This window comes from Bolinopsis microptera, chromosome 4 (assembly GCF_026151205.1).
Source record: "Bolinopsis microptera isolate Bmic1 chromosome 4, MBARI_Bmic_1.0, whole genome shotgun sequence".
Classification (NCBI taxonomy): domain Eukaryota; kingdom Metazoa; phylum Ctenophora; class Tentaculata; order Lobata; family Bolinopsidae; genus Bolinopsis; species Bolinopsis microptera.
Window position 1 is genome coordinate 11,184,804 of NC_087075.1, and position 25,378 is coordinate 11,210,181.

The 25,378-nt window shown below is 36.7% G+C and overlaps 4 protein-coding genes across 4 annotated transcripts in view; 1 reads left to right on the top strand and 3 right to left on the bottom strand.

Moving 5' to 3' along the window:
- The window catches only part of LOC134814219 (protein ILRUN-like), a 97,438-nt gene that overhangs the window by 2,916 nt on the left and 69,144 nt on the right, over window positions 1-25,378 (bottom strand). The window contains exons 2-6 of the mRNA XM_063822284.1: window positions 1,481-1,583; window positions 1,226-1,363; window positions 868-1,014; window positions 377-503; window positions 61-194 (exon numbers count right to left, since the gene is read on the bottom strand). Coding sequence (XP_063678354.1) covers window positions 61-194; window positions 377-503; window positions 868-1,014; window positions 1,226-1,363; window positions 1,481-1,576 — 642 coding nt within the window. The 5' untranslated portion in view covers window positions 1,577-1,583. The remainder of the gene's footprint in view (window positions 1-60; window positions 195-376; window positions 504-867; window positions 1,015-1,225; window positions 1,364-1,480; window positions 1,584-25,378) is intronic.
- LOC134814011 (endonuclease G, mitochondrial-like) lies at window positions 1,754-3,042 on the bottom strand. The gene has a single exon (XM_063821971.1). It carries the CDS (start codon window positions 3,025-3,027, stop codon window positions 2,044-2,046), a length of 984 nt encoding a protein of 327 aa, XP_063678041.1. The 5' UTR covers window positions 3,028-3,042; the 3' UTR covers window positions 1,754-2,043.
- LOC134814407 (uncharacterized) lies at window positions 9,889-13,595 on the top strand. The gene is made up of 5 exons (XM_063822500.1): window positions 9,889-10,018; window positions 10,313-10,420; window positions 11,251-11,363; window positions 12,551-12,608; window positions 12,831-13,595. The coding sequence occupies exons 1-5, from the start codon at window positions 9,950-9,952 to the stop codon at window positions 12,951-12,953; spliced, it is 471 nt and encodes a 156-aa protein (XP_063678570.1). The 5' UTR covers window positions 9,889-9,949; the 3' UTR covers window positions 12,954-13,595.
- LOC134813798 (uncharacterized) lies at window positions 14,165-19,094 on the bottom strand. The gene is made up of 4 exons (XM_063821679.1): window positions 17,681-19,094; window positions 17,154-17,347; window positions 16,787-17,021; window positions 14,165-14,220 (listed from the first exon to the last, which is right to left on the bottom strand). The coding sequence occupies exons 1-4, from the start codon at window positions 19,092-19,094 to the stop codon at window positions 14,165-14,167; spliced, it is 1,899 nt and encodes a 632-aa protein (XP_063677749.1).

The following is a 25,378-nucleotide window of genomic DNA, read 5'->3' on the forward strand; positions in this document are numbered from 1 at the left end:
TGCAGAACAACTGCAGAACAACTACAGAACAACTACGGAACTGTGTCTAGAAGTACTAACCATGCCCATGTTGAAGGGATTAGAAAAGTTGGAATCTGCGGAATTGTTGTGGAAATCAAATGAGGAGGAATTAAGTTGTTGTGTTACTCCCAGGACACCGCCAGTATCTACACATATTATCACCCATATTGCATCTGAGATAGGTGATTAAGTTTCAGAACTACTTCAATGTGTATTGAATAACGTTCTGTTTATTTTTTAAAACAATCATATTTGAAAATATTATTCTAATTTGAATTGGGTGTACTACAACTGCCTTGAAGACTGAAGCACTATACAATATATTTAATGAATAAGAAGTTAGAAGATGTCTGACCTCCGAAGAAGTTGCCTCCAGGGTTGCACATTCTCCACTTTCCCTGGAACATTCCTGTATCTGGGGGTGAGCACATCTCTACACTTATATCAACTTCAGCGTTAGGAGACACTGGTCCTACAGATACCTGTTGGGAAAAGACTAGGTAAAATGTACTAAATGTACAGTGCATAGTGGCTGGAATGAGAATTTCTGTAAAGAAATGTTACCACCATAACACAAGATACGGCCCCAACGTTAATGTGGCTCTTGCTATGTGTTGGTTCAGCCGAATTAATTATTATGTAATCAAGTTTATTTTTCTCTTTCAGTTAGTTGTCATCCGGCCAAACATTAAGCAACTTATATTGCAGTACCATTTATCGATTAGTTTATCAAAATATGTCATTGTAATTTTGCATGGCTGAAATGTAACGCTTGATTTATATATATAATAATTAATTGAATTTTCAAATTAAAAAAAATACCTCCCCAGCACAAGGATTTCAAACCTGAGTGTAAGTAGAGAGTTGGTCACCATCAGTAAACCTTAGTGTGCATCCAGCAGGCCAAGTTTCGTTCCCTATGTTGCGGATTCTCCATGTCTTCGTGAACTTTGTGTTAGGTGGTATGCTTTCCCCTTCCCCAATTGTGATGTCCTGTCAGGAGTTTTGATGGTTTAGGTCAGTTGCCATTTTAATATCAAACTTAAATTAGAATCATATGGTTTATATAAACTTACATGTTCCGTTGAAAATTGATTTTGAACTTTAAGCATGAGTGACAATTTGCTCATTAGGATTGAGTGCTTTGGGCACTCATTCATTAAAATTAAATAATGTAGTATGAGAATGTTGACTAAAACATTACCTGTATAAATCTCATGGCAAGAGGATTATTGCGGGGGTGATGAACATCCATCCAAGCTGACACCGCCTCTTGTAAATTCCAATTAGCCATATCAAGATAAAATTCACCCTCCGTGGCATTAGGTTGACTACCCAAAACCTGAATAAATGTTTCTTCAGAGTCTAGTCACTATAATGTAGCACTTGATTTGGCAATATAGTACATCAAGTTCATAAAAACAGATAGATTCAGTGAAACAATATGCCAAGTGCTCACTCTGAGGAATTCATTTATTAAAACATCACGGTCTGTTGTGTTCATGGTTTTAAATGAGTTCATCAATTCACGATCTAAATCCACCTCCATGGTCATGCTACCTAATATAATAGTATTAATATATCAATCAATTTTGATTATTAAAGTATCCCTGAAATATAAAGCATACCATTGCCTTGATGAGTTGAAAAATGATGTATCTTAAATTTTTGATCATTGGATAATTATGAAGTTGAAAGAAATTACAATTTTTAAAAAAATAAGACAGCGATCTTACTATAGAGTATAAAATAATTAATTTAACATTATAAATTAACACAATTGAGACCTATCAACTAATTGAATGAACCATTCATGCTGTGATGGATAAATTAAAGGAACACAGCTTATCGTGTACTGTACTGTGCCAAATGAATTATCAAGTTAAGTTAATTCTTTCTTCTACGTTTACCTCGATTCTTTGATGTTCTGAGGGTCAACCACTGAAGTAATCTTACAACTTGCAACATGAAAATTAGCATGACAGTTTTACATCAATCAGATAAACTGCAACATTGATGAGTTCAGTTCGTTTCTATAAAGGCAGGATTTGAAACACCATTTATTCTGCAGTACTGGCTATCAGCGATGTAATCAAATATCATGAAACCAGCCCCTCTTTCAATAGCACTTTTTGGAACTAAATAAGAGGAAATGGCAATGTCATCTCTGATTTCTTCATTTGGCATCACATATGATTCTAAAATGAAACCTCCTTTTTGAGTTCTTGCAACTATGACCTTGAAAAAGTGTGTTGGAACTGCAACATTGTTATCACCAATTAATTTATACTTAACAAACTTTTCATTTCCTATAACTGTGGGAAGATATAATGGGCCAGTCAAAACATGTGCTGACGTGTGCTTTCTTGCTAGAGCCCTTGCTCGCTTTTCCAGCTCATTCCATTTAGACCTGTTCAAACCCTTCCCAATTTGGGGACAGATATTTGAGAGATAAAAGGTGTCATTCATTGCAAGTTGGGAATTTTTATGATTTGCAGCTGCAGCTAAGTGTCCCCTGTCAAATCCACTTCCTAAAAAATCACTATTGTAAGCTCGAAACATTGGGTGCACACTGCTGTCTGGGACGAACTTAGATGCTGATCGGCTAACTGATTTATTGAAGTTGATATTGTAATCCGTTAGATGTTCACAAACCCAAAGAGGTCCTTTGTGTACATTGCTGTATGCTAGAACATGGTCATTCAACTGCTTAAGATTATCCATGGTTGGATATCCATACTTCATTATTTCATTTCTTCTCTTGATAGCACTTTGCTCAAGATCAAGATCAGCAACACTTTCGAAAGTCAGCGCTTTTGCTTTAGCAGTTATTGAAAGTCTCCCAACATTTGGCCATTTGTTAGCTGCTTCAAGTTCTTCAGGATAGTAAAACAAAGAGCTTATGTTCGATTTGAACTCCTGTAGTACACTTTTTGTGGATGGGCGTGTCAGACCAACTGCTGTGGCTGTTAAGCCTACTGTTGCTGCAGCTACATATCTATACATCCGGATGGCAGATTGTATGTCTCACCTAAAATATAACTAGCTAGAAAGTTCTAATTACATGATGATATAAAGAAGATTGGACTTGAGTTGAAAGTCAAATAAAATGAATACTTGCAAATATAGGTTTTTGCTGAAAATAATGACACGACAATAAAACCCATATTTCCACACATCACTGGTCGGGGTAAATTAAAACAAAACAGTAAACTGATGAGTATGATAAATCGGGGTTGAGTTCCGGCCTGATCACACAAACGCTCTCTGCACAGTAGTGGTTTTCAATCATAGGTTATGGGTAACAAACGCACAAGAGAGGGGTATGTCTGATGTCAGGAAAGTAACAGGTCTGATAAGCTTGCTTGATATGACGACAGGATCTCATTTAGAAACAACATTGTTATGAAGGATTGCATTAACTAACTTTCTCCCGAAGCTGCTTAAAGTAAAGTAAAGTAAAGTAAAGTAAAATTTATGACATCACATCATCACACATGTCTACAAACTATCATCGCACTGTGTGAAAAAATATATAATACATATTTCCCCACCAACATTAATTAATTATTAAATACAATATTTAAAAACAATTTCATCAAAAACATTATCCTATTTTAAAAACTTCCCAGTGGAATAAAGATTTATAAAACGCTTCTTTGCCACATAAAGGTTGGAACCAAAGATAATTGTTATGTTTCTCTTTATTACTGACATAACTGGCTCCCTCAATTCTTACTAAAACTTCATTAGAAACATTCCAAAAAAAACAATCATTTGTAATACTTTTAGAAATCATATCTATCTTATATCCTTCTAATTTAATTTTAAAACCTAAAACTGTCACAGAGTTCTTGACGTCCGGAGGGAGTTTGTTCCAATATGGAATAACTCGCTCCGGGAGAAAAGACTTCTGGATATTCTTGACCTTTGTCACACTTTTACTACATCTATTGGATGAAACCAGATTAAGACCTGATCTGCTTGGTCTGAACAAGTCTGAACCATAATCAGTCATAGCATTAATAACCTTAAAAGCTTCAATAAGGTCCCCACGTCTTCGCCGCTCTGCCAGCGTTGTCAAATTGAGGATTTCCAGTCTACGGCTGTAAGGAAGAGTACCCACCTCATCAATCAGACGGGTAAACCGCCTCTGGACGCTCTCCAGCTCCAAAACAGTCCCCCAACTTCCATGAGCCGCAGGTGGATTCCACAATTGGACACAATACTCAAGATGAGGTCTTATTAAAGCTTTATATATAGCAATCATAACAACCTTTTCTCTAATAACTAAATTCCTTACAATCCAACAAATCATACGATTTGCCTTAGCGATACATGCTTTGATCTGTTCGTTCCAAAGCAGGGAGCTATGGGTAATAACCCCCAAATCTTTTTCCTGTGCAGATACTTCAAGTTCTATACCATTTACCTTATAATTTAAATTAGGATTGTTGTTAAAATTAATGTGCACTACTTTGCACTTGGCAGGATTAAATTGTAAAAGCCAAATACTTTCCCAAACTTCTAATTCTTCGATATCTTCAGCAACGCTACCGTGGTTAGCTGCATTACCAATTAATTTAAGATCATCAGCAAATAACTTTATCTTATTTTTTACAAGGTCAGGCAAATCATTAATATACAGAATGAATAGGAGAGGGCCTAGAACTGACCCCTGAGGAACAACAGATAAAACATGTTTAACCTCGGACCATTGTCCTTCTACAGAAACCCTCATAGTCCTGTCTGTCAGAAAATCTTTAATAACATCTAAAACCTTTCCTTTGACACCAAAGCCTTCCAATTTAGACAGAAGTCTAAAGTAGGGGACTGTGTCGAATGCCTTACTAAAATCAAAGTATAGAAGATCAACCGGGGCACCTTCATCTAAAATGTCAAGAATGTCATCAAATGTCTCTAAAAGATTAGATAAACACGATTTACCCTTAACAAATCCATGCTGATGCTTCGTAATTCGATGTTCTAGAAAATTTAATACATGTGCTCTCACCAACTTTTCATACACTTTGCACAAAATACACGTTAATGAAACTGGTCTATAATTTAAGGGGTCCGATTTAATACCCTTTTTAAACAATGCTACAACAGATGCAGATTTCCACACTGCAGGTAAAGATCCTGTATCTGAACACTTTTGAAATAATTTAGTTAATGCTTCAAAAAAATTGTTGTCATAAGCTAGCGATTTCAGCAACTTCGGATGAACACCATCCGGACCAGAACTCTTAAAAATGTTAAGCTTTAAAAGTTGCTTTTTTATATTTATATCAGAACTGCTGACTTCCATATCATCAATATCATCAATACTCTCATTGTCAGGTCTTAAATTCTCAGTTTTAGGGAGAGGGCCAGGTGGTTCACGCACAAAAACAGAGCTAAAGGCACTTGCGAGTACCTCAGCTGACTCAGTTGAACTATCTGTGCGTGTACCATCTCCTCTATCTAAAGAAACCACACTTGATTTAATTTGACGTTTATTTCGTAAATAAGATGAATGATATGTTGGATTGTTAGAAATCTGATTATCAGGGAAAAATCTGTGATGATATCCATTTACAAAGCTTTAATAAGACCCCATTTAGAGTATTGTGTTCAATTGTGGAGTCCAGTTGCGGCTCATGGAAGTTGGGGGATCATCTTGGAGCTGGAGAGCGTCCAGAGGCGGTTTACCCGTCTGATTGACGAGGTGGGTACTCTTCCATACAGTCGTCGACTGGAAATCCTCAATTTAACAACGCTGGCAGAGCGGCGAATACGTGGGGACCTCATTGAATCTTTTAAAATGATAAGTGGTTTGGCCAATTACGGAGCTGATTTGTTCAGTATGAGCAGATCTGGTTTTAATGTGGTATCAAACAGTAGATGCAGTAAAAGTAGCAGTAAAATGAAGAAAGTCCACAGTTCTTTTCTTCCGGAGAGGGTGAGACCTTATTGGAACAAACTCCCCTCGGATGTCAAGAATTGTGGGACTGTGTTAAGTTTTAAAATAAGATTAGAAGCTTTCAAAAAAGAGACTATTTTAAACGGATCCGTAAATGATATTCATTTTTGGTATGTTTCGGACGAAGTATTAGGAAAAATTGAGGGATTAAATTATGCTACTAATAAAGAGAAGCACAATGAATATCTTGTGTGTAATCCTCATGTTGCTAAGAAACGCTTTATTAACTTATATAGTAGTGGAAAGTATGTAAATTAGATTAATTTTATAAAATTAATTTTATCTTGGTTGTTTAGGCCAATTGCAATAGATTTAAGATATTTTTAAAACTTTAGTAGATATATTTTTGATGATGTGTGATGATGTTTGTGTCCAGTGGCGTCACGTTGCCTGTTGGCGCCCCCCTGCCGAAAAGGCGCCCCCCTGTTGGCGCCCCCTCTCCTTTTGGTGCCCCTCCCTAAAATTGAACAAATTAGGCGATTTAAGAGGATACGCCTGTAAAATCTCTAAAAAAGTGTGTATTTAGAGCAAAACGCGCAGTTTTGCTAGTACTTTAGTTAAGTTTTCGAAATTGTCCCACATTCAAACGACGATTTGGCGCCCCCCTAAGACGGCGCCCCCCTGCACAGCGGGGTCAGCAGGGCCCTTCGTTACGCCACTGTTTGTGTCATTATATTTTGATTTGATTTGATTTGATTTTAAGAGTAAAAAGACTTACAATTCTGCTTCAGATAAGATGTAATTTTCTTTTCATAGTTAACTTTAGCTTTAATTTCTGCTACTTCATAAGTATGTTGTTTGCTACTTGCATAACTAAAATTAACATCAGATGGATTAATATCAAACTCAGCCCATGCTTTATCTTTATTCTTTCTCATTCGTTTAAGTGCAGATGTACTCCATGGCAACTTGACAGGTCTGTTGTCGAGATAAACGGAAGCAGTCGGAACAGCTGCAGCAACAGTCTCCAGTTTACCATGTAATTCAGCCCACATATCTTGAACATCATTGGTAGAACTATAATCCCAGTCGATATTTTTCAAACTAAAATTTAATAACTCTTCAGAGGAAATCTTACCCCATATAGGTTTGATAATCTTCTCTTTTAAACATTTGCTAGTATCCGGCGAAACAACTAGTTCGACAAGTATCCCAACATGATCACTCTTACCAAGCGGAGAAACGATCTTACAACCGTTGACAAGAGCATCATTTGTATACAGGACCTGATCAAGAAGACTCTCCTGGAGAGTATCCTTCACAAGCCGTCTTCTAGTTGTCTCGTTGGTGAAATACCAAGTTAAACCACTGTCATTGAAAACATCCATGAATATCTGTTGAGTAACTAAAAACTGCTTAACGCTCTGGTATCTCAAACTCAGGAAGTAGCATCAAGTGCCTCACGAACAGGAGGACTCACTGAAGGAGGACTCGCTGAAATGCCAAATTGCAAATTAAAATATTCCTATTACCCATTAAGTAAAGTAAAGTAAACTTTTGAGGTACTAATTTATACAATGATTCATAATCCCTGAAAATGCATAACGCAATTAGTCAATTAATTGACTAATTGCGTTATGCATTTTCAGGGATTATGAATCATTGTATAAATTAGTGCCTCAAAAGTTTACTTTACTTTACTTAATGGGTAATAGGAATATTTTACTTGTTTATAGGCTTTGATAATTTTTTTTTTTTTTTTTTTTTTTTTTTTTTTTTTTTTTTTTTTTTTAAAATAAAATATTCAAACAATATACTATACACATAATATAGCAATGACCCTATAAAAAATGTTGATAATTCAAAACACTGGAACTTAGCTTGGATATAAACACATTTAATTAAATCAAGTTTTTTCGGGATCGAGTAGAATCAATGAAAAGCAGAATTAGCTCTTAGAGGAGAGAGAGGGTTGAAAAGTAGTAGTGCAGTAAAAATAGCAGAATTAGATATAAATTTGGAGCCAGTTCTTTAAACTGGCTTACTTATACTACTTAAAGGGTGTTTATAAATTCTATTTAGTTTTCTATTGAATTTATATTGAATTTTTATATAGGGTAATTGTTATATTATGTGTATATTGTTTGAATCATTTTTTATGAAAAGCAGAATACTAGGGATTTATAAAATTAAGCCGAATTTTTATTATATTTTTTATTTACCACAAAATGTCAATCGATACACATATTTCAGGGAAACATCCCATAATATCTCATATCTTTATATTATGTAGACCATTAACGGGTGATACTGATCGTAAAATATTTGTTTCAAACCGTCGACGAATCCAATTAGGCGCGCGTCCTGGTATAAGGTTATAAACCTACAAGTTTGGAGGACTTCGCCGTTTCGACGCGCCGCGCAAACTAGCATTCTTGCTTCGATCGTTGCTCTACGAAGCAAAGCAACGATTTTGTTACCTGGGGCCGGGACCTCAGGCTATCATGTCCATATAAACATATAGATATACGGCGGAATGACAGGCTGATCGCGGGCCGCGGCCTGCAGTAACGATTTCGATGGATTGACATCGTCAATCAACCTACAAGTATATTGATTGACGATGCGATGTTATATAAGAGTTAAAATCGTTATCAAAATTAGGTTAACTCTTTCCTTTATTGATTTGGCTCGCTAATCCCTGTGCGCGCCGCAATGCTCTTTTCAAGCTTCCTGCACACGCAAGAGGAGCAAGCAATAAACTAGCAAGTTAGGTAAACCTCACCCTACTAATTAGGATCAAATTAGGAGGCCGGAGGCCGCGCGCGAAAAGGGGTTAGTGTATCAAATTACTAATACTGGGCCGCGCTCAGCCTTCACATAGCCATGTGTCTACGCGTACTGCGTGACGCGCTTGTTTCACAAGTCGCCTTCTACTGCAAGCGAGAGGGCTCTGGTTAGAGCAACGCTCAGCCTGTCATTCCGCCGAATCTCTATTCGGTTTATAAACATGATATAGCCTGAGGTCCCAAGGTAATGTATCAAACAAATTGGCCCTATATTTGTTGTTAGTTTTATGTTTTTTTATTGATCCTTTGGACATTGGAGGACTTCGCCGCTTCGACGCGCCGCGCAAACTAGCATTTTTGTTACCTGGGGACCTCAGGCTATCATGTTCATTAACGGAATGACAGGCTGAGCGCGGCCAAGTAAGCATTCTTGCAAACTAGCATTCTTGCATCGTCGTCGATCGTTGCTTTACTGGGTGGCACTCAGCCTGTCATGTCGCCGAATCTTTATTTATGAACATAATAGCCTGGGGTCCCCAGGTAATCGTTGCTCTGCTTCGCAGGGACGTTATGTACATATTAGGTTTTTGTACATATTAGGTTTTTTTAAATGTGGATAACTGTACAGTAAAATAATTGTGATATAATTATGTTTGAATGGTTTTAAGTTTTAGTATTAGTAAAGATGTAGGGATAGAAATAGCGAACATCATACATTTTTAATGGCCGTTTCATTTTTCCGGCCCCTCAACAATTAAGATGGGCCAAACTCAGAGATTCTGAATAACAATGTGCAGCATAATTCCATCTAGATCAGGGCATACCTAATAGGTACCTATTGGGAATAGAATTTGGTAACACTTCATTGACTAGATAAATAGTATTAGTGATTTTACGGTTGATAGACAGCAAGCTAATCTCACAGATAATGTGAATGAAATCACACAATGTTGTTTGTTTACATTGATACGTTTTCCGGCTATGTCAGTCCTACACCCAGCTGTAAAACAACACTCCCTGCACCTCCCTTACAGGTTAAAGTTAAACAGCAAAATACAGCCCTCTGATTGGTTAAATTGATTAAAACAGCTCTGTGATTGGACAAAATATTCGGCTGATTTAGCGCCAGTCCATCGATTGTTTAAACAGACTGCAACACGCATGAATTACAGTTACTTCATAATATCAATATCTTATTAGGTGCTGTTTTCCGCTGTTTTAACATAGTTTTGTGATGGGATTTTTTAGCAGTAAGAAAACGAAGAGCAGTAAGAAGCAGAAGGTCATGCCCAAGAATGCAGATGTAAGTACATACTCTATTATCTTGTAACTCTTATCTTGTAACTCTTATCTTGTAACTCTTATCTGATTCTTATTATTTTTCTTATCTTGTAACTGTAATAAGTTTTGCAATGCAAGTTTTGCACTGCAACGAAAATTAGTTACCTCGCTAACGCTCCTTCAACTAATCACTAATGCTTAATAATTCTCAATTCGTTTAATTGCCATATTATTTGATACCGTCTTGTTAAGTATAACCCCGAACGAAATAGAATTTGCTGATTACATTTGAAATGAATTTCTAATGGTATTACAGGGGAGTATTGCGGTGGAGACCACCAAGATAATGGAGATAACGATTGTTTCTGTGAACAACATCACCAGAGAAACTGATGTCGTCGGAAAAATTGACCCTTACGTAATCGTGAGTTGAACATTTTACCGTTAAAAGCTGCTCGCATATAACAGTATAACGTCTATTCGGTCAAGCTTTCTTGTAGATCTCTCAACTTAAAATCCCATGACTTTCAATTAATGATTAATATTAGATACATGTTTACTCAGTTTAGTAATAGCAGGAAGCAATAACATGGACGGTGAAGCCATCCCACAGGATTGCTTGAATTAATCAGAAGGTTCACAAATGAAGCATTAATTACTTAATCACTTAATTACTTAATCTGTAAACGTTAAGCAGCTCTGTTAATAATATAGCAAAAGCATAATATGGTTGTATTGCTCAAATTTATGGCACTTCCTTATTCTTTAAATTCAAATGCATGGGAAAATAATGACATTGAAAATCTTTTGCATCATTAGATATTCGAAAGAACTTGATTCCCCCACTGCATCAGCTCACCAAAAATGGTGAGAAAACTGCTGCCTGAAAATCTACCGAACAAACAACCAGTGGCGTAACGTTGCCTGTTGGCGCCCCCCTGCCGAAAAAAGCGCCCCCCTGTTGGCGCCCCCTCCCCTTTTGGTGCCCCTCCCTAAAATTGAACAAATTAGGTGATTTTAGAGAATACGCCGGTAAAATCTCTAAAAAAGTGTGTATCTAGAGCAAAACGCGCAGTTTTGCTAGTACTTTAGCTAAGTTTTCGAAATTGTCCCACATTCAAACGACGATTTGGCGCCCCCCTAAGACGGCGCCCCCCTGCACAGCGGGGTCAGCAGGGCCTTTCGTTACGCCACTGCAAACAACCTGCCGTATATATGTTTTCAAAACCTTTAATAATATTCTTTTTTTCGCAGTTTTACGGAAACGGTCAGATATTGGGTAAGACAAAACCTGTGGACAACGCTACGAGTTGCGTTTTGAACGAACTATTTACTATTAAACCAAAGGGAGCTCCTCGTTCTATCCAGTGAGTAGAACATCCGATTTAAATACGGTCTGTTATGTACGGCAATCTGTCGACGGACACATAACCGTGCGATAACCGAATTGCCGAATCGCCGTTATGTGCCCTTTATCGTTTGAATGAGTTAACAACCAGGGGTGTAGGGAGCAGGGGGGGCCATCGCCCCCCCCCCCTCCTCATGAAATCTGGGCAAGGGGCCAAAAGGGGCCAACTTTTTAATTTAGGTTTTTTTTTTCACGGACAGGTAGCGCAGTTGGTTAGCCAGCTTTGCAATCGTGAGGTTGCGGGTTCAAATCCCACTGTCTGCCTGGTCGTGGGGTGAGTGTCGTTGACATTCAGCTAAGGATCGTGAGCGGTCTATGCAGCCCCCCGGTCTACTCAGCCGAATACTCGAGAAATCGGGTGTGAGGGTTAAATGAGGAGCTGCACATTGCAGCAAAGTCTCGGGCGAAGAAAGTATGGTACACACTACCTTAACCGTCACTGGCTAAAAACAAATCCTTCGGCTTCCTGTAATTGGCTGGTTGCACTTGTGTAACAATATGGCTGTTGGAATACTCCGAAGTAAAATAAGTGTCTAGATTTTTAAAAAAGTTTCTAAAAATTTTTGGGGAAAAAAAATTTCTAAGTCAAAATTTTTCAAAGTTTTTCTGGAAATTACTTTTGTTCATGTTTCATGCTACTACCCTGATCATTTTAGGCCGCAAATATTTTTTTCGGTTTTCGAAGTTCGATATACGATTTTGGACTCGAGGGTTCCCCTTTGTAATGCGATCTCGGAAGGCAGGCCTCCCCTTCGCAATACGAGCTCGGAAGCGGGAGCTCTGCTTTCAGAGGTACGTATTGAGAATGACTCGGACCGAAAATTTTCTAAGTCAAAATTTTTCAAAGTTTTCTGGAAACTACTTTTGTTCATGTTTCATGCTAATTATAGAAAACGTGATATTTGGCCCACAGATTTAAAGGAAAGTACGCGAATTTGGTCTTCAGATTTAAAGGAAAATGCGCAATTTGACGCGGAGAACTGAAAAAATCCCGATTTGTCGTGAGGCCAGGATCTGAAAAATGAAGAAAATCATTCCTACACCTCTGTTAACAACTGATATGTGTAGAAATCCAAAGTGTTACTAAAACTGTTCGTCACTTAGTGGTGATTGATTGAAACTCCTTGATAAACGTGAAACTTTCAGATTCAAGTTTGATCTCATGGACAAGGATGATATTGGTGATGATGATGAAGTTGGATCTGTAAGTGTTGTTCAACAAATTTTTGAATATCTTATTAATGTTTTCGTCACTTTTTTCGCATTAGTGGACACTATAAGCTATCTGTTAAAAACTGTTTGAATTTATTTAGTAACCCAATAAACCCAATGGATCTACCGTTTAAATTGTTTTCATGGTAATTATAAATTCTCACTTAACCAAGTTTCAATATAATTATATTTTTAATTACTACTTTAATTTTAGGGGACCTTTAACCCGGCCGCAGAGGACAGTTTAAACAACCAGACAGTTCACCTGAAGTGGAAAGGAAAGGATATCGGTTCTCTTACAATCGACATTCGTATCAAGGATATACTAGTCGTCTAATTACCATTATTCAGACTGGATATGAACCTTTGTTTTTTGTGGTTGAGTTCTTGATTATATTGTTTCATTATGGAATGTTTACAAAGATGACATGAATAGTTCTGGTGTATTTGATTTGGATGTGATTTTTATTTGTTTTTAGACAATTCTAAATACATTCATGTTCGAACGATCAGAGTTTTTGCCATAATACTTTTAATGTTAAGCTTGTTTTCAGCTTTAATTACGATTCGGAAAGATTGGGTATTCTTTAAATATTGACTATTTTTGTGTAAATTGAATATTTGAAATTCTTGATGCATGAAAAGAGTCAAAATTTTTAGTAAAACGATTTCATCAATGATAGGAAGATGAGTAACAATAACTATAACACTTATCTGAGCTTTGCTATAGAATTCAATATTATTCGGTAGCTAAAAATCAATTATAATCAAAATACTGCGCCTTATTAATTATGCTAAATATTAATCGTTAGATTAAAGTGATTCAATAATACATTTTTAAACGAGAGAAAATAAGGTTCGATAAAACTTGTTCATTGTCACCCACTAGTTCTTTGTTACCTTTCTAGAAATATCGTTAAAAACACGGATTATATTTGATATAAGTATGAAATTCTACCAGCAATAAAATAAAATCTTTATCGTTACTTCCTAAAAGAAACTTAGCCATAAGTTCAAACGACAAATAAAATGAAAAGGAGGACTCACGAATTGTTAAAAATAGCAAACAGTTACCTCTCGCCCCACTTCTTAATAAACACGTGTAATAATACAAGTAACAGTGCCTCTCGCCCCACTTCTTATAAACAAGTTGTAAATAATAAAGCAACAGTACCTCTCTTAATTAAATTAAACAAGTGTAAATAATAAAGAACAGTACCTCTCGCTGCCCACTTCTTATAGTGAATTATTAAACAAGTGTAAATAATAAAGCAAAGTAACCTCTCGCCCCACTTCTTATAAACAAGTGAACTAATAAGCAACAGTACTCTCGCCCCACTTCTGATAGTGAATTAAATAAAACAAGTGTAATATAAAAGCAACAGTACCTCTCTTAATTAAATAAAACAAGTAGTAAAGAATAAAAAGCAACAGTACCTCTCGCCCATTCTTATAGTGCCTGTCCTGAATTTCAGCCTAATCGTCCACTGACAGTATAGTCTGGTCAGCCCCAGGGTACAGCTTAGGAAAGTATGTTATCTCCACCTCTTACCTCGAATCCTCTTCAAGACTGGGGAGAGGCTCCGATACCACACTTTCTTTCCCTAAAAACACACATATTATTAGCATTTAATAGTATGGTTTCATGTTTAAGGAGGAAAAGAGTTTTACCATTATAATCTTCACGACATCAAGCTCACGGTCTGCTTTCTTTGAATTGTATAACTAGGATACTGTGTCAAAACGTCAATATGTGCTCATGTAAGTATAACTGATGTCAGGTGAAAGAGCTGGATAAATAAGGGGAGATGACAATATCGGAAAGGTAGAGTAGTTGAGTCGTAGGTAGACATGGGAGATGATGAATAGTGATGGTGGGAACTTGGAGAAAGGATTAGGAAGACTTTTAATTATCTTATAATTCATTTGCAGTGAACATTGTAGTAATCAATTAAACGTTTAAGGGGGCCGGGGGGGGGGGGGTCTTATCAAAATTTCCAAAAAGCAGCTGATAGATATCACTCCCTTCTATAAAGAAACAACTATAAAATCATTTGCGAGAGAATTTTGTTGAAGACCCTCCCGGCCCCATTAATACCAGGTGGGGTAGTGGTACATACCTCTGGATTCGTTCACAGCAACTTCTCCTTTTCAACAGCCCTTTTGAAGAACTTCTATTGCTTTAAGTCGTCATGGTCTGGAATAGTGATCCATCCTTTCAGTAGTTATCTCCACAGCGTGCTGTATTTCACTCTGTAAATATATCAGCATTTTCAGCATATTAGCTGAATTCCCCTTTTGAGATTCTATTATTCGTCTTTAACGCTAAAATTCCCCAGTTTTTTAATTCCAAGCAAATTTATATTAAACAAACAGAGCATAAGCTTACCAGTTTTATACAAACAGAAAGCAAAGTGGCAGTGATGTCGAACCATATTGTGGTGGAGGGTCGTTGTTCTCGGAATGTTTGGAGTGTTAGTAGGTTGTGTCCCCAACTGCACACTTCCGCCACTCTAGAGATTGGAGAATTATTAATACTAAAAATATATAAATGGCTTTTAAAAATTATTGAGACAACAGGTTTCTAAGTTAATTGCAACTGGAAGTTAAAAGTAAATAGTACAATTTGAAGTGAATGTGCGTAAGAGTTAAGTGAACTTACCTTCATTTTCAATATGGGCATCCTAACATATAGCGGGAGAGCCTTAATGTTTTAAGGGGTTGTCCTCTCACAAAAGCCACCGTCTCCAGGCCATGAAAACACAGAGATCAGAAAATTTACCAGCTGTACGAGTAGTATGAACAGACGCATTAACCGTTATTAAATATCTACTCGTACATTTTGAATACGTTCGCACGATGCACGATTTAAATCAATACCTACTTTTCCGAATTTTACAGATATAATGTACTTGTAACACTATCTCTCTCAAGGCACTTAATAGCTATGTTGTCCCCCTTGTTTGAGAAGCTAGGTCTATACTTTTGTGGCACCATGATTGAACAATAGCAAACTGAAAGTTCAATGGCAGCCGCCTATTGTTTTACTTGGCCTTCTTGACTAAGTGCAGATCAGAGGAGACTGAGTTAATACAAGATTTTAAAAAAACATTCTGAGATGACAAAATGTTTCGATTGTAAGAAAAATAGCTCATCCGTTTATTAGCGATTTAGCATTTCTTGATCACTTTCTGAATCAGTTTATATCATAGTTGGGCTTTTTTGTATGGTCCTAAATATCGAAGCTACTATGATTTCTTACTGTGCTTAACATCTATCATATTTACTTGATGACGTATTTACTTGTTACCTATTGGCAGGTCCGATCGCGACAAGCTATGCAGCCTAAACGGTAGGGCATGCCATATGATCGTATAACCGTAATCAAGGATGCAAGAATCGTAGTGCTGCCAAAAGATTAGTGATTGTATACAGAAAAGCGTTGCAATCTTAGATTTACGATTCGCAGTAATAACGGTGAATCCAGTTTACAGTTTTTCTTATGCAAAATTTGTCATTTCGGACAAATAAGTAAAATCAGCTATTAAAAATTCCATTAGAATCTGTCTTCGCTGAGTCTATTCAGAAACAATCAGAAATTTGAATGAAAGAACTATCAAATCATGAGCCTCAATCACACTACACGAATCCACCAGCTATTTAAACAATATGCCTAGTTAGACATTTTAAATAACAAGATTTTAGATTTAGATTTTAAATTTATGCCTCTCTGGGCATCTCATATACAAATATAATTACTTCAAAACTGTACAATTTACGTTTAATTATTATATTAAAATATAAAAATTAAAAGAAGTTAACTGAAAACTTGGCTGATAAGTGCCTAAGTAAGGCCTTTTAAATTGACCTTCTTCCTCTTAGCTATTATTGGATTATCTTTCATATAATTTACATAATTACTCCTGTGAGCTACAGTAACATCAATTCTATCAAATATATCATATGAAAGTTCCCAGTGATGACCAAGCTTATTAGCTCGATATCCATGAAGCCGAAAGGCATCTAATCCCCTCTTGAAACCAGTAACCGACTCACTAGCTTTCACAAGTGGTGGTAGACTGTTCCAATAGCGCAAGACCCTTTGGGCAAAGAAATCAGTCTCATTTGTGGTGAATCTATGAGTCTTTGATCTAGCAGCAACAGTCCTACCAGAACGACCAAATAAATCGGAACCATAACCCACAAAGCCTTCCTGGATCTTGAACATCTCAATGAGATCTCCACGAACCCTGCGTTCAAGCAGGGTGGTGAGGTTCAGCTTATCCAGTCTCTCTCTGTAAGTCATGAGTCCCAATCCATCAATCATACGGGTGAACGATCTCTGGACACCTTCCAATTCAAGAATCAGTGACCAGTTTCCATGCCTAGCCATCGGAGCCCATGCCTGTGAACAATACTCTATATGAGGCTTTACTAAAGACTTATACAAGCCCAGCATAACGCTTGTTTCCCTTGATATAATATTTCTTGTAAGCCAGGCAATGGTACCATTAGCTTTAGCAATGCACTTTCTCACATGATCCTCAAAGTTGAAACTGGTGTTAAAGACCACTCCAAGGTCCTTCTCGCTTTCAACACATCTCAAAGGCAAACCACCAAACAAGTACTGATTCTTAGGATTACAAGAACCAATTTGCATGACCATACACTTATCTACATTAAAATTTAAACACCAACGAGACTCCCAAAGTTCTAGCAACTTCAAATCAGCTGTTAGATTAATAAAAGGATTAACAATCATTTTAACATCATCAGCAAAAAGTTTGATGATAGCTTTGATCCCTTCTGGAAGATCATTTACAAATAAAAGAAAGAGCAATGGTCCCAAAACACTGCCTTGGGGCACTCCTGAAAGTATATATTTAATCTCAGAAAATGCATCTCCTACTTTAACTTTCATAGACCTCCCTACTAAAAAGTTTTCTAAAATACCAATAATCTCCTCAGGAACACCAACATTTCTTAATTTAACTAATAAACGGTGGTGTGGTACGCTATCAAAGGCCTTAGAGAAATCAAAGTATAATATATCAGCACAGCCACCTTCAGCCAGCAAGTCATTGACAGCGTCAATAGACTCCAATAGGTTAGATAAGCATGACCGACCCTTCATGAAGCCGTGCTGTGTGCTACTAAGCACCTGTTCAACACCGTCGAGAATATACTCCCTAAGAAGCTTCTCATAGGCTTTGCATAGTATACAAGTCAGTGACACAGGCCTGTAATTATTAGGACTATGTACTGACCCCTTCTTGTGCAAGGCCACAACAGTGGCAGTTTTCCATACCTCAGGAATATACTGCTCAGAAGCACAGGCACTAAACAGCAACACAACCGCATCCACAAAGGAACTGTTCTCACTTAAATACCTCAGGAGTCTAGGATGAACACCATCAGGACCCATAGCTTTACTAATATCTAGTGATCCCAAAATCTTGGCAACACTTTCAGGGTGCACCATAAATTTACTCCAGAAGTAATCATTATTACATTCTGTGTAACAATCTTGAGGCAGAGGGCCAGAAGGTTCAGGTTTGAAAACTGACTGGAAAAAATCAGCTAACACTTCTGCAGTCTCAGAGGGAGACTTGGTCTCAGAACCATCATCTGTTTTGAGTCTTTCTACAGATTTTCTTAAAACACTTTTAGATTTAAGGTAATTAAAAAGAGGTTTACAATTTAACTTAAACAATTTAGTCACTTTATTCTCATATTTAATCTTTGCCTTAATCTCAGCGTTCTGGTACATCCGCTGCTCGTACTCGGCTGTGTTAAACATCACCATCGTAGGATTCTCGTCAAAATCCTTCCATGCCAGGTCCTTGCACTTTCTTTTCCTAACCAGACTAGAGCAATCCCAGGGTAACCTCTGTAAGATCTCCCCACCTTTAGTTGTTTTAAGGTGGGTGGTTGGGACACGATCTGAAATGACACTAAGTTTTTGGTGTAATTCTTCCCACATCTCTTCGACCTGAAGATCTTCTCTTGAGTACCCCCAGCTGATGTCTGATGACTGTGTGTTAACGAAGTCCTGATCCACCTTATACCAGCTTTTCTTCTTAGATGTAAGGAACTCGACATTGTTTTTAACTTTCAGCTCAACCAGTAGTGATACATGATCGCTTTTACCCAGAGGAGCAAGGATATCAACATTGTTTACAAAGCAATCATTATTGCAGAAGACCTGATCAAGCAAGGAGCATTGAGTAGTATCACCAACCTTCCTGACGCGTGTTGAAGACCCAGTGACATACCACTTCAAACCTTTCCTGGTAAAGACATTCAAGAATTCTGATTCCATCAGCAACCTTCTGTCACATGAGTTTGGTGGGCGCTCGACTATACTTTTGTCCCAGTTAACATGAGGTAGGTTCACATCACCAACTATCACCAACTCTTCATCCGCATTAACTGGTAAACGTTCAAGAGCACCTAACAGGCCAGCATTGTCCTTCATATCAACAAGTGAAGTAGACCGATACAGACAAACAACATTGAACCTAACAGAGTCGATAACAATATTAAAACAAGGGTAAATAAATTAAGTTAGTAAAATACCAAATACTAAAAATGATTACAGAGGATGATTACAGAGGATCTGATATTTAGATATATATTGCTCATTGCTGTGCTGTAAAAATTGACTTTATTTATTTATTTATTTATTTAAAAAGTAAATCGTAAAAATTTTTAACCTGGCTCACAAATGGGCGGTGCTCTTTTTGAGGTTCTTGTATTATAAATACGTACAACGTAGGAGTAGTGATCAATAGACTGTGTAAATTATTGCATGGTTGCGCTCCTCAGAATATCATTTAATAATAAATTTAATAATAAATGATAAAGCGAAGCCGCGCAACATTAAACTGACTTGTGTAAATTTTATTGGCGTATAACAAAATGTGTGTTCAACTTCGGTTTTGGATATAGAATTGAATTAGTCATATTAAAGCTCGTTTAAAAGTTCAGAATTGCAGAAACATTTGATAAATAAATCTAAAATTGGGTTTTATTTTAAAGTAGTTTTAATTGTCAATTGTATATTTGTCTTATAATAAAAATGTGCTAGCAAAGTAATTACAATCAACAATGTAAATTGTTTATTTATGTATCTAACTGCTAACGTATCGTCGTATCGCTCGCTTTTCTTACTGATGACTAAAAAAAGAAATTAAAGTAAAATGAATGCGCACAAACAACAAAGGATAGTGGATAGGAATGGCACATCAGGTAAAGTTTGCTTGCGCGGCTCAATATTCATATTTAATTGTATATTCAATGAAAAAAGCAATTCAATGAATGATGAAACGACATCCAGCCAGATTTGCAAAATAAAATAATATTTGTCAATTGTCATTATTAGTTATATTTGCAGGATAACAATTTGTAGCGCGATGCAATGTTTCATTGTCATACGTTGTATGACCCGCCGCGCACGAAGTGCGCGGCTCCCCCTAGTATCGTCAGGACGATAAAGGGTGAAACGACCGTGGGGGTCGCAACGTGATACAAATGTTTCACTGGTTAATTAATCATGCCACTTGACTTGACCATTGTTAATGGTCTGGCCTGGCGCGCGCTACTTCGTAGCACTTGCCGGCAAGTTTACGATTTAAACGAAAAGAAACTGCAGGGGGCCGTTCGAGAAGAAAGCGGCGCGCGCTACTTCGAAGAAATTTAGAGGCGTAACATCCGTCAACACTTGACCAAAACAATTTTTTCTTTTGTATTATTGATTATAAAATTTTTAGGAAAGCGTTTTATTAACTTTTATTTATTTAATGATTTTACCTTGCTTACTGTGTACTGGTTAAGACTCGATGTATTAACAATTTATGGGAGATCTGCGCAAAGGGAATGGTGTGTTTGGAAAACATGAACATGATGAATCAAGGTTACATTAATACCCTCAATGCACTTTCACAAGAAATTGACGTGTATGGTGGCCGAGGAGGCTCATTTTAAAAAATAAAATAAAAAACCATGGCCGAGGAGGCTCATTTTCCCGTCATATTGTTTGATACTCCTCGGCCATGGCCGAGGAGGCTCATTTTTCCGTCATATTGTTTGATACTGCTCGGCCATGGCCGAGGAGGCTCATTTTTTTGATACTGCTCGGCCATGGCCGAGGAGGCTCATTTTTCCGTCATATTGTTTGATACTCCTCGGCCATGGCCGAGCAGGGTCATTTTAAAATATGATCCTCCTCGGCCGAATGAGCCTCCTCGGCCACGTGAGTATGGTTTTTTATTTTATTTTTAAAAATGAGCCTCCTCGGCCACCATAGACGTGAGAAAGTGCATCGAGGGTACAGTTAGTAATTTTTATTTTACATTCCTTTAATCATAAATAAAATAAGAGCTTAATCCACGAATTAGTTAAGTTAGCTTCTCAGTTCCTAAAACATCTCGCTGAAAAGATCAGCCTTAAGAAAGGCCAACGGTACTGTGATGTGATGTCATTTGTCAGACGCATACTACGTTTTGATCTACTCAGAACCTGTATAATCTCCATCAGGGGGTACAGAGGTACTTGATTCACGATGTCAATCCTTCGCAGCTCGGGGAGGCACAGTGGTGCATTTCGCCGATCTACCGAAGGTTGCGAGAAGAATTATTTGATGCGCGGCGCGACCCAGTAGTGCATCGCGCTACAAATGACAAAGAGGTACCAGAACTCTTCCACCCATAATAATATAAGTGATTTGGACCTTAACCTGATCAACACTCCTAAACCCTAAAAGGTCATCGAGTGCTTGTTGGATGGGGGCCTAAACTGCTTTTTGTTGTGATGTGAATTTGTTTTAAAACAAAATTTTAAGTAAATCAAAATTAAAATTTTATTGCCATTACAATGAATAATGATATCATAATAAATATAAGTAGACATCCTATAATAAACTTGTTACATCCAGTACAACCCAAGATGTCAGCCGACCAACAAATATAATGAATTAAAGAAAGTATGCTAGCATGCTCATAGTTTTTCTAACGAGCATACTTAGGCTGTACGGAAATAGCTTCAATTCTACGTCATATTAAAAACGTTCATTACATCATTTTTGAGATACAAAAATAAATTTTAAAATAAATAACTCTTTTGCTGCTTAGGCGCGGCACCGCGCTTGACCCACATGCTATACATCGTGTAGCAACACAGCGCTGAAAACAGAAAATGAAGAGGCTATAACATATAAGCGGTGCGCCGCGCCTAAACCTAAAACCATTAACTTTAAATATTGTCAAGATATTAAACGAGTACAGTTTTGCGAAATAATATAGCATGCTGACTTCGTAGGATATTACAATTATAGGGTTATATTTTTACCACAGTTTTAAAAATTTGTACCATTTTTAAAGAATTTTTATATAGGGTCATTGCTATATTATGTGTATATTGTTTGAATTTCGTTTTTATTAGTTAACTAGAACTCTGTAGCGCGATGCACTACTGGGTCGCGCGCGCTTCCAATAATGCTTCTCGAAACCTTCGGTAGGTTGGCGAGATGCACCACTGTGCCTCACTGAGCTGCGAAGGATTGACATCGTGAATCAAACTAGAACTAAACTTGAGGAAATATTCTTTGGTGATTGTATATAATTATTTAAAAACTTTATTTGGTTGTTAGTATTTTTATTATGGCAAGTTAGGGGAATTTAGTGAGACAAGGTCAGTTTCTTTATTGTCTTAGAAAAATGTCTACTTCACAGTAGGCAATGTATGTAATGCTGAGTGGCAGGAATGAGGGACCAAAATGTTGGGGCTAACAATGGCCCAAATATTTTAGTAGAGTAAATTGATACACCACAATTCAAATAACTTTGACTTAATAAAGAATATGATTTCTAAATGTATTGAAAATGACTTTCATTTTTGGAATGTTTCGAAAGAAGTTTTATCAAGAATTGATTAGATAGATTAAGATTAGATTAAGAATAATGACATAAACATCATCACTAGTTTTAAACATTCTTTCTGATTTCCTCATTATCAGAACTGTGAACATTTCACAGCCTTCGTCATTAAAAAAAACAAACAAATTCTATAACTAACATAATTGTCATAATTTATTTACATATAAAAAAGTTTAAAAAGTTAAAAACCGTTAATTTAAAAAATAAATAAATAAAAACAAATTCATGAGATATTTATTCCCTTTCTCTTGGCAACACACGGATTTTTATATAAATATTGGACTTGTTGCTTCTTCTTTTCAATATAATTTACACCCTCTATTTTTGCTAAAACTATATTTGACACTTCCCAAAAGTTGCCTGTGTCTACTAAATTATTAGTCTTTTTAAATTCTTCTAGATTAATTTTAAAATCAATAACAGACACTGAATTTCTAACAAAAGATGGTAATTTATTCCAAAAGCTGATAACACGCTCTGATAAAAAATTATTAGACAAGGTTTTAATATTTCTATCAATATTGTTAGATTTAGTGCTAACAATTTTATCTCCCGATCTACTTAAATTGAAAATATCTTTTCCATACTCAACCAATCCATTTACAATTTTGTAGGCTTCAATCAAATCTCCTCTAACCCGTCTCTCTGCGAGTGTTGTAATCTGTAAGGCATCCAACCTTTCACTGTAAGGAAGTGTTCCAATATCATCAATAAGGCGTGAAGGTACCAGTTATATCAGTAATAAGGAAAAACACAATGATTATCTGTGGTTTCATCCTTATGTAGGATTTTTATTCATGATTAATATTTGATATATTATTACCTTTAAATTTGATGGAGAAATAGTTATTTTTCCGTGTAGTGTGATGATACTTTGTAGACATTAGTGATGATGTTATGTCATAATTTTTACTTTACATTACTTTACTTTTATGAATATTTAGCTCTCTTTTTTGCTATCAATCTATTTGTGTCTACTCCATATCGTATAGTCAAGTCAGTCGAGTGGTATGAATATCTGTAATTGAGCTATATACTAGAGACCTTATGAAAAAAATTTGAATTTTGTAAGGGTGTTTTTAAATACACACATGTTTAACTGTACGGTTAAGAGCTACTGAGAAGAATTCCAATCAATAATATCATTTCTGCAGTCTGATAACATAACACAACATTATAAATAACGGAACGATTCTGCCAATTGGAAATATTAGTGAGCAGTGAGGGAGTTAATCTAATCTTTAGTCGCGAAGGTGTTTTTTGTTACAGTTGAACGGCAACCCTTGTGTACATACTGTTCGAAAGTATCACTAGAATTGTGTTTGATCCTAATTAAATGAAAAACCTGAAGATTCACGATTTTTGATGATAAACGTCTGGTGATTTAAGTTGGAATGTACCCAGTAATAAGATTGGTATGTTGTATATAATAACAAGTAGCTGAGCTGCAGCAATCGTAAAATCGGGGACTAAATTCTGGCTTCAATAATCTTGCTTTGATGGCACTTCCTACATGTGTGCACTGATGTTGGGATGTCCAGGACCAATCTCTACTCTGTCTCAAACCTGGCATTTTATTTTAATTTATACATTTTTGTAGAAGTATTGCGTCAAATCGTCGTTTGAACGTGCGTGTGGGACGATTTTGAAAAACTCAACTGAGGTAAACTTAGCAAAACTGCGCATATTGCTCTACAAGTATACTTTTTAGAGATTTTACAGACGTATCCTTTAAAATCACAAATTTTTTTCGGCGAGGGGTGCCAACAGGCAACGTTACACCACTGGTGTGATGATGTTTGTGTCATTATTTTTTGATTTGATTGTTACTTGGAGAGAACAGTAGCTCAATCTGTATACCTTTGTTGTCTCTAAATTTTAAAAGTTTTTAATATGGTGCCGCTTATAGTTATATCATTTGCTCATGGTAGCCAGTTATTTTAAGATTTTCATCATCATCATATCATTTCCTCATAGTATCCTTTCAAGTTACTGTTCAGGGAACAAGACAGTGGCTCGACATTTTTGTTGTCACTCCTTACAATATGATATCTATTACAATATGATATCTATTGCTCAGGATTTACGATTGTGCTCTGCCAATTGCATCACTTGATTTAATTTATTGTCTGCTCAATTCACATAGCTCGGCGAGGCAGCGGCAAGTTGTGTTTAGATGTGAAGCAGGGTCAAACACCCAACTAGTGAGAGAGTCTCCTGCGGTGAGAATATATAATATAACTCGATATCAATTAGAATTTACTAATTTTACCATAAACAGGATAAGTATATGCTGTGTGTTATATATGATATTATCTGAATCACGGTCCATCACCGAACCTCTAGACATACTTACAAAATACACCAACCTTACCCCCCCACACTTACCCCCCTTATACAACCTACCCCCCCATCAAACACTTACCCCTCACGAATTACCCCTCACACTTACCCCCCAACACTTAACCCCTCAACGACTTAACCCCGTCACACTACCCCTCACACTTACCCCACCACACTTACACTTCACACTATACCCCTCACAATATACCCCCTCACACGTACACCAGCGATCACTCTATCCCCCTCGACCCCTTACTCCCCTCACCCTTCCGCCTACCCAATTTACCCCTGCAACAATGTTCCCCTGTTAGTGGTATATTTGGTATAACAACTTTATTTAAATGAACCATAACTAAAAACAGTTTAGAGTTTCCAGACGTTTAACCGAAATTACTTTCTTCCATATTACTCTTCCCTAAAGGCTAAAATATATACAAATATTTTAATTACTTTACAGTGGCTTGTCCAGTGGGAAGTACAGATC

Coding starts and splice junctions, on each gene's coding strand:
- LOC134814011 (XM_063821971.1), bottom strand. CDS start 3,027: ATGTATAGATATGTAGCTGCAGCAACAGTAGGCTTAACAGCCACAGCA.
- LOC134814407 (XM_063822500.1), top strand. CDS start 9,950: ATGGGATTTTTTAGCAGTAAGAAAACGAAGAGCAGTAAGAAGCAGAAG. Junction 10,019..10,312: donor TCATGCCCAAGAATGCAGAT/GTAAGTACATAC, acceptor ATGGTATTACAG/GGGAGTATTGCGGTGGAGAC. Junction 11,364..12,550: donor GGAGCTCCTCGTTCTATCCA/GTGAGTAGAACA, acceptor TGAAACTTTCAG/ATTCAAGTTTGATCTCATGG.
- LOC134813798 (XM_063821679.1), bottom strand. CDS start 19,094: ATGAAGGACAATGCTGGCCTGTTAGGTGCTCTTGAACGTTTACCAGTT. Junction 17,348..17,680: donor CAATGACTTGCTGGCTGAAG/GTGGCTGTGCTG, acceptor TTAATCTAACAG/CTGATTTGAAGTTGCTAGAA. Junction 17,022..17,153: donor GTTTCAACTTTGAGGATCAT/GTGAGAAAGTGC, acceptor TATTGTTCACAG/GCATGGGCTCCGATGGCTAG.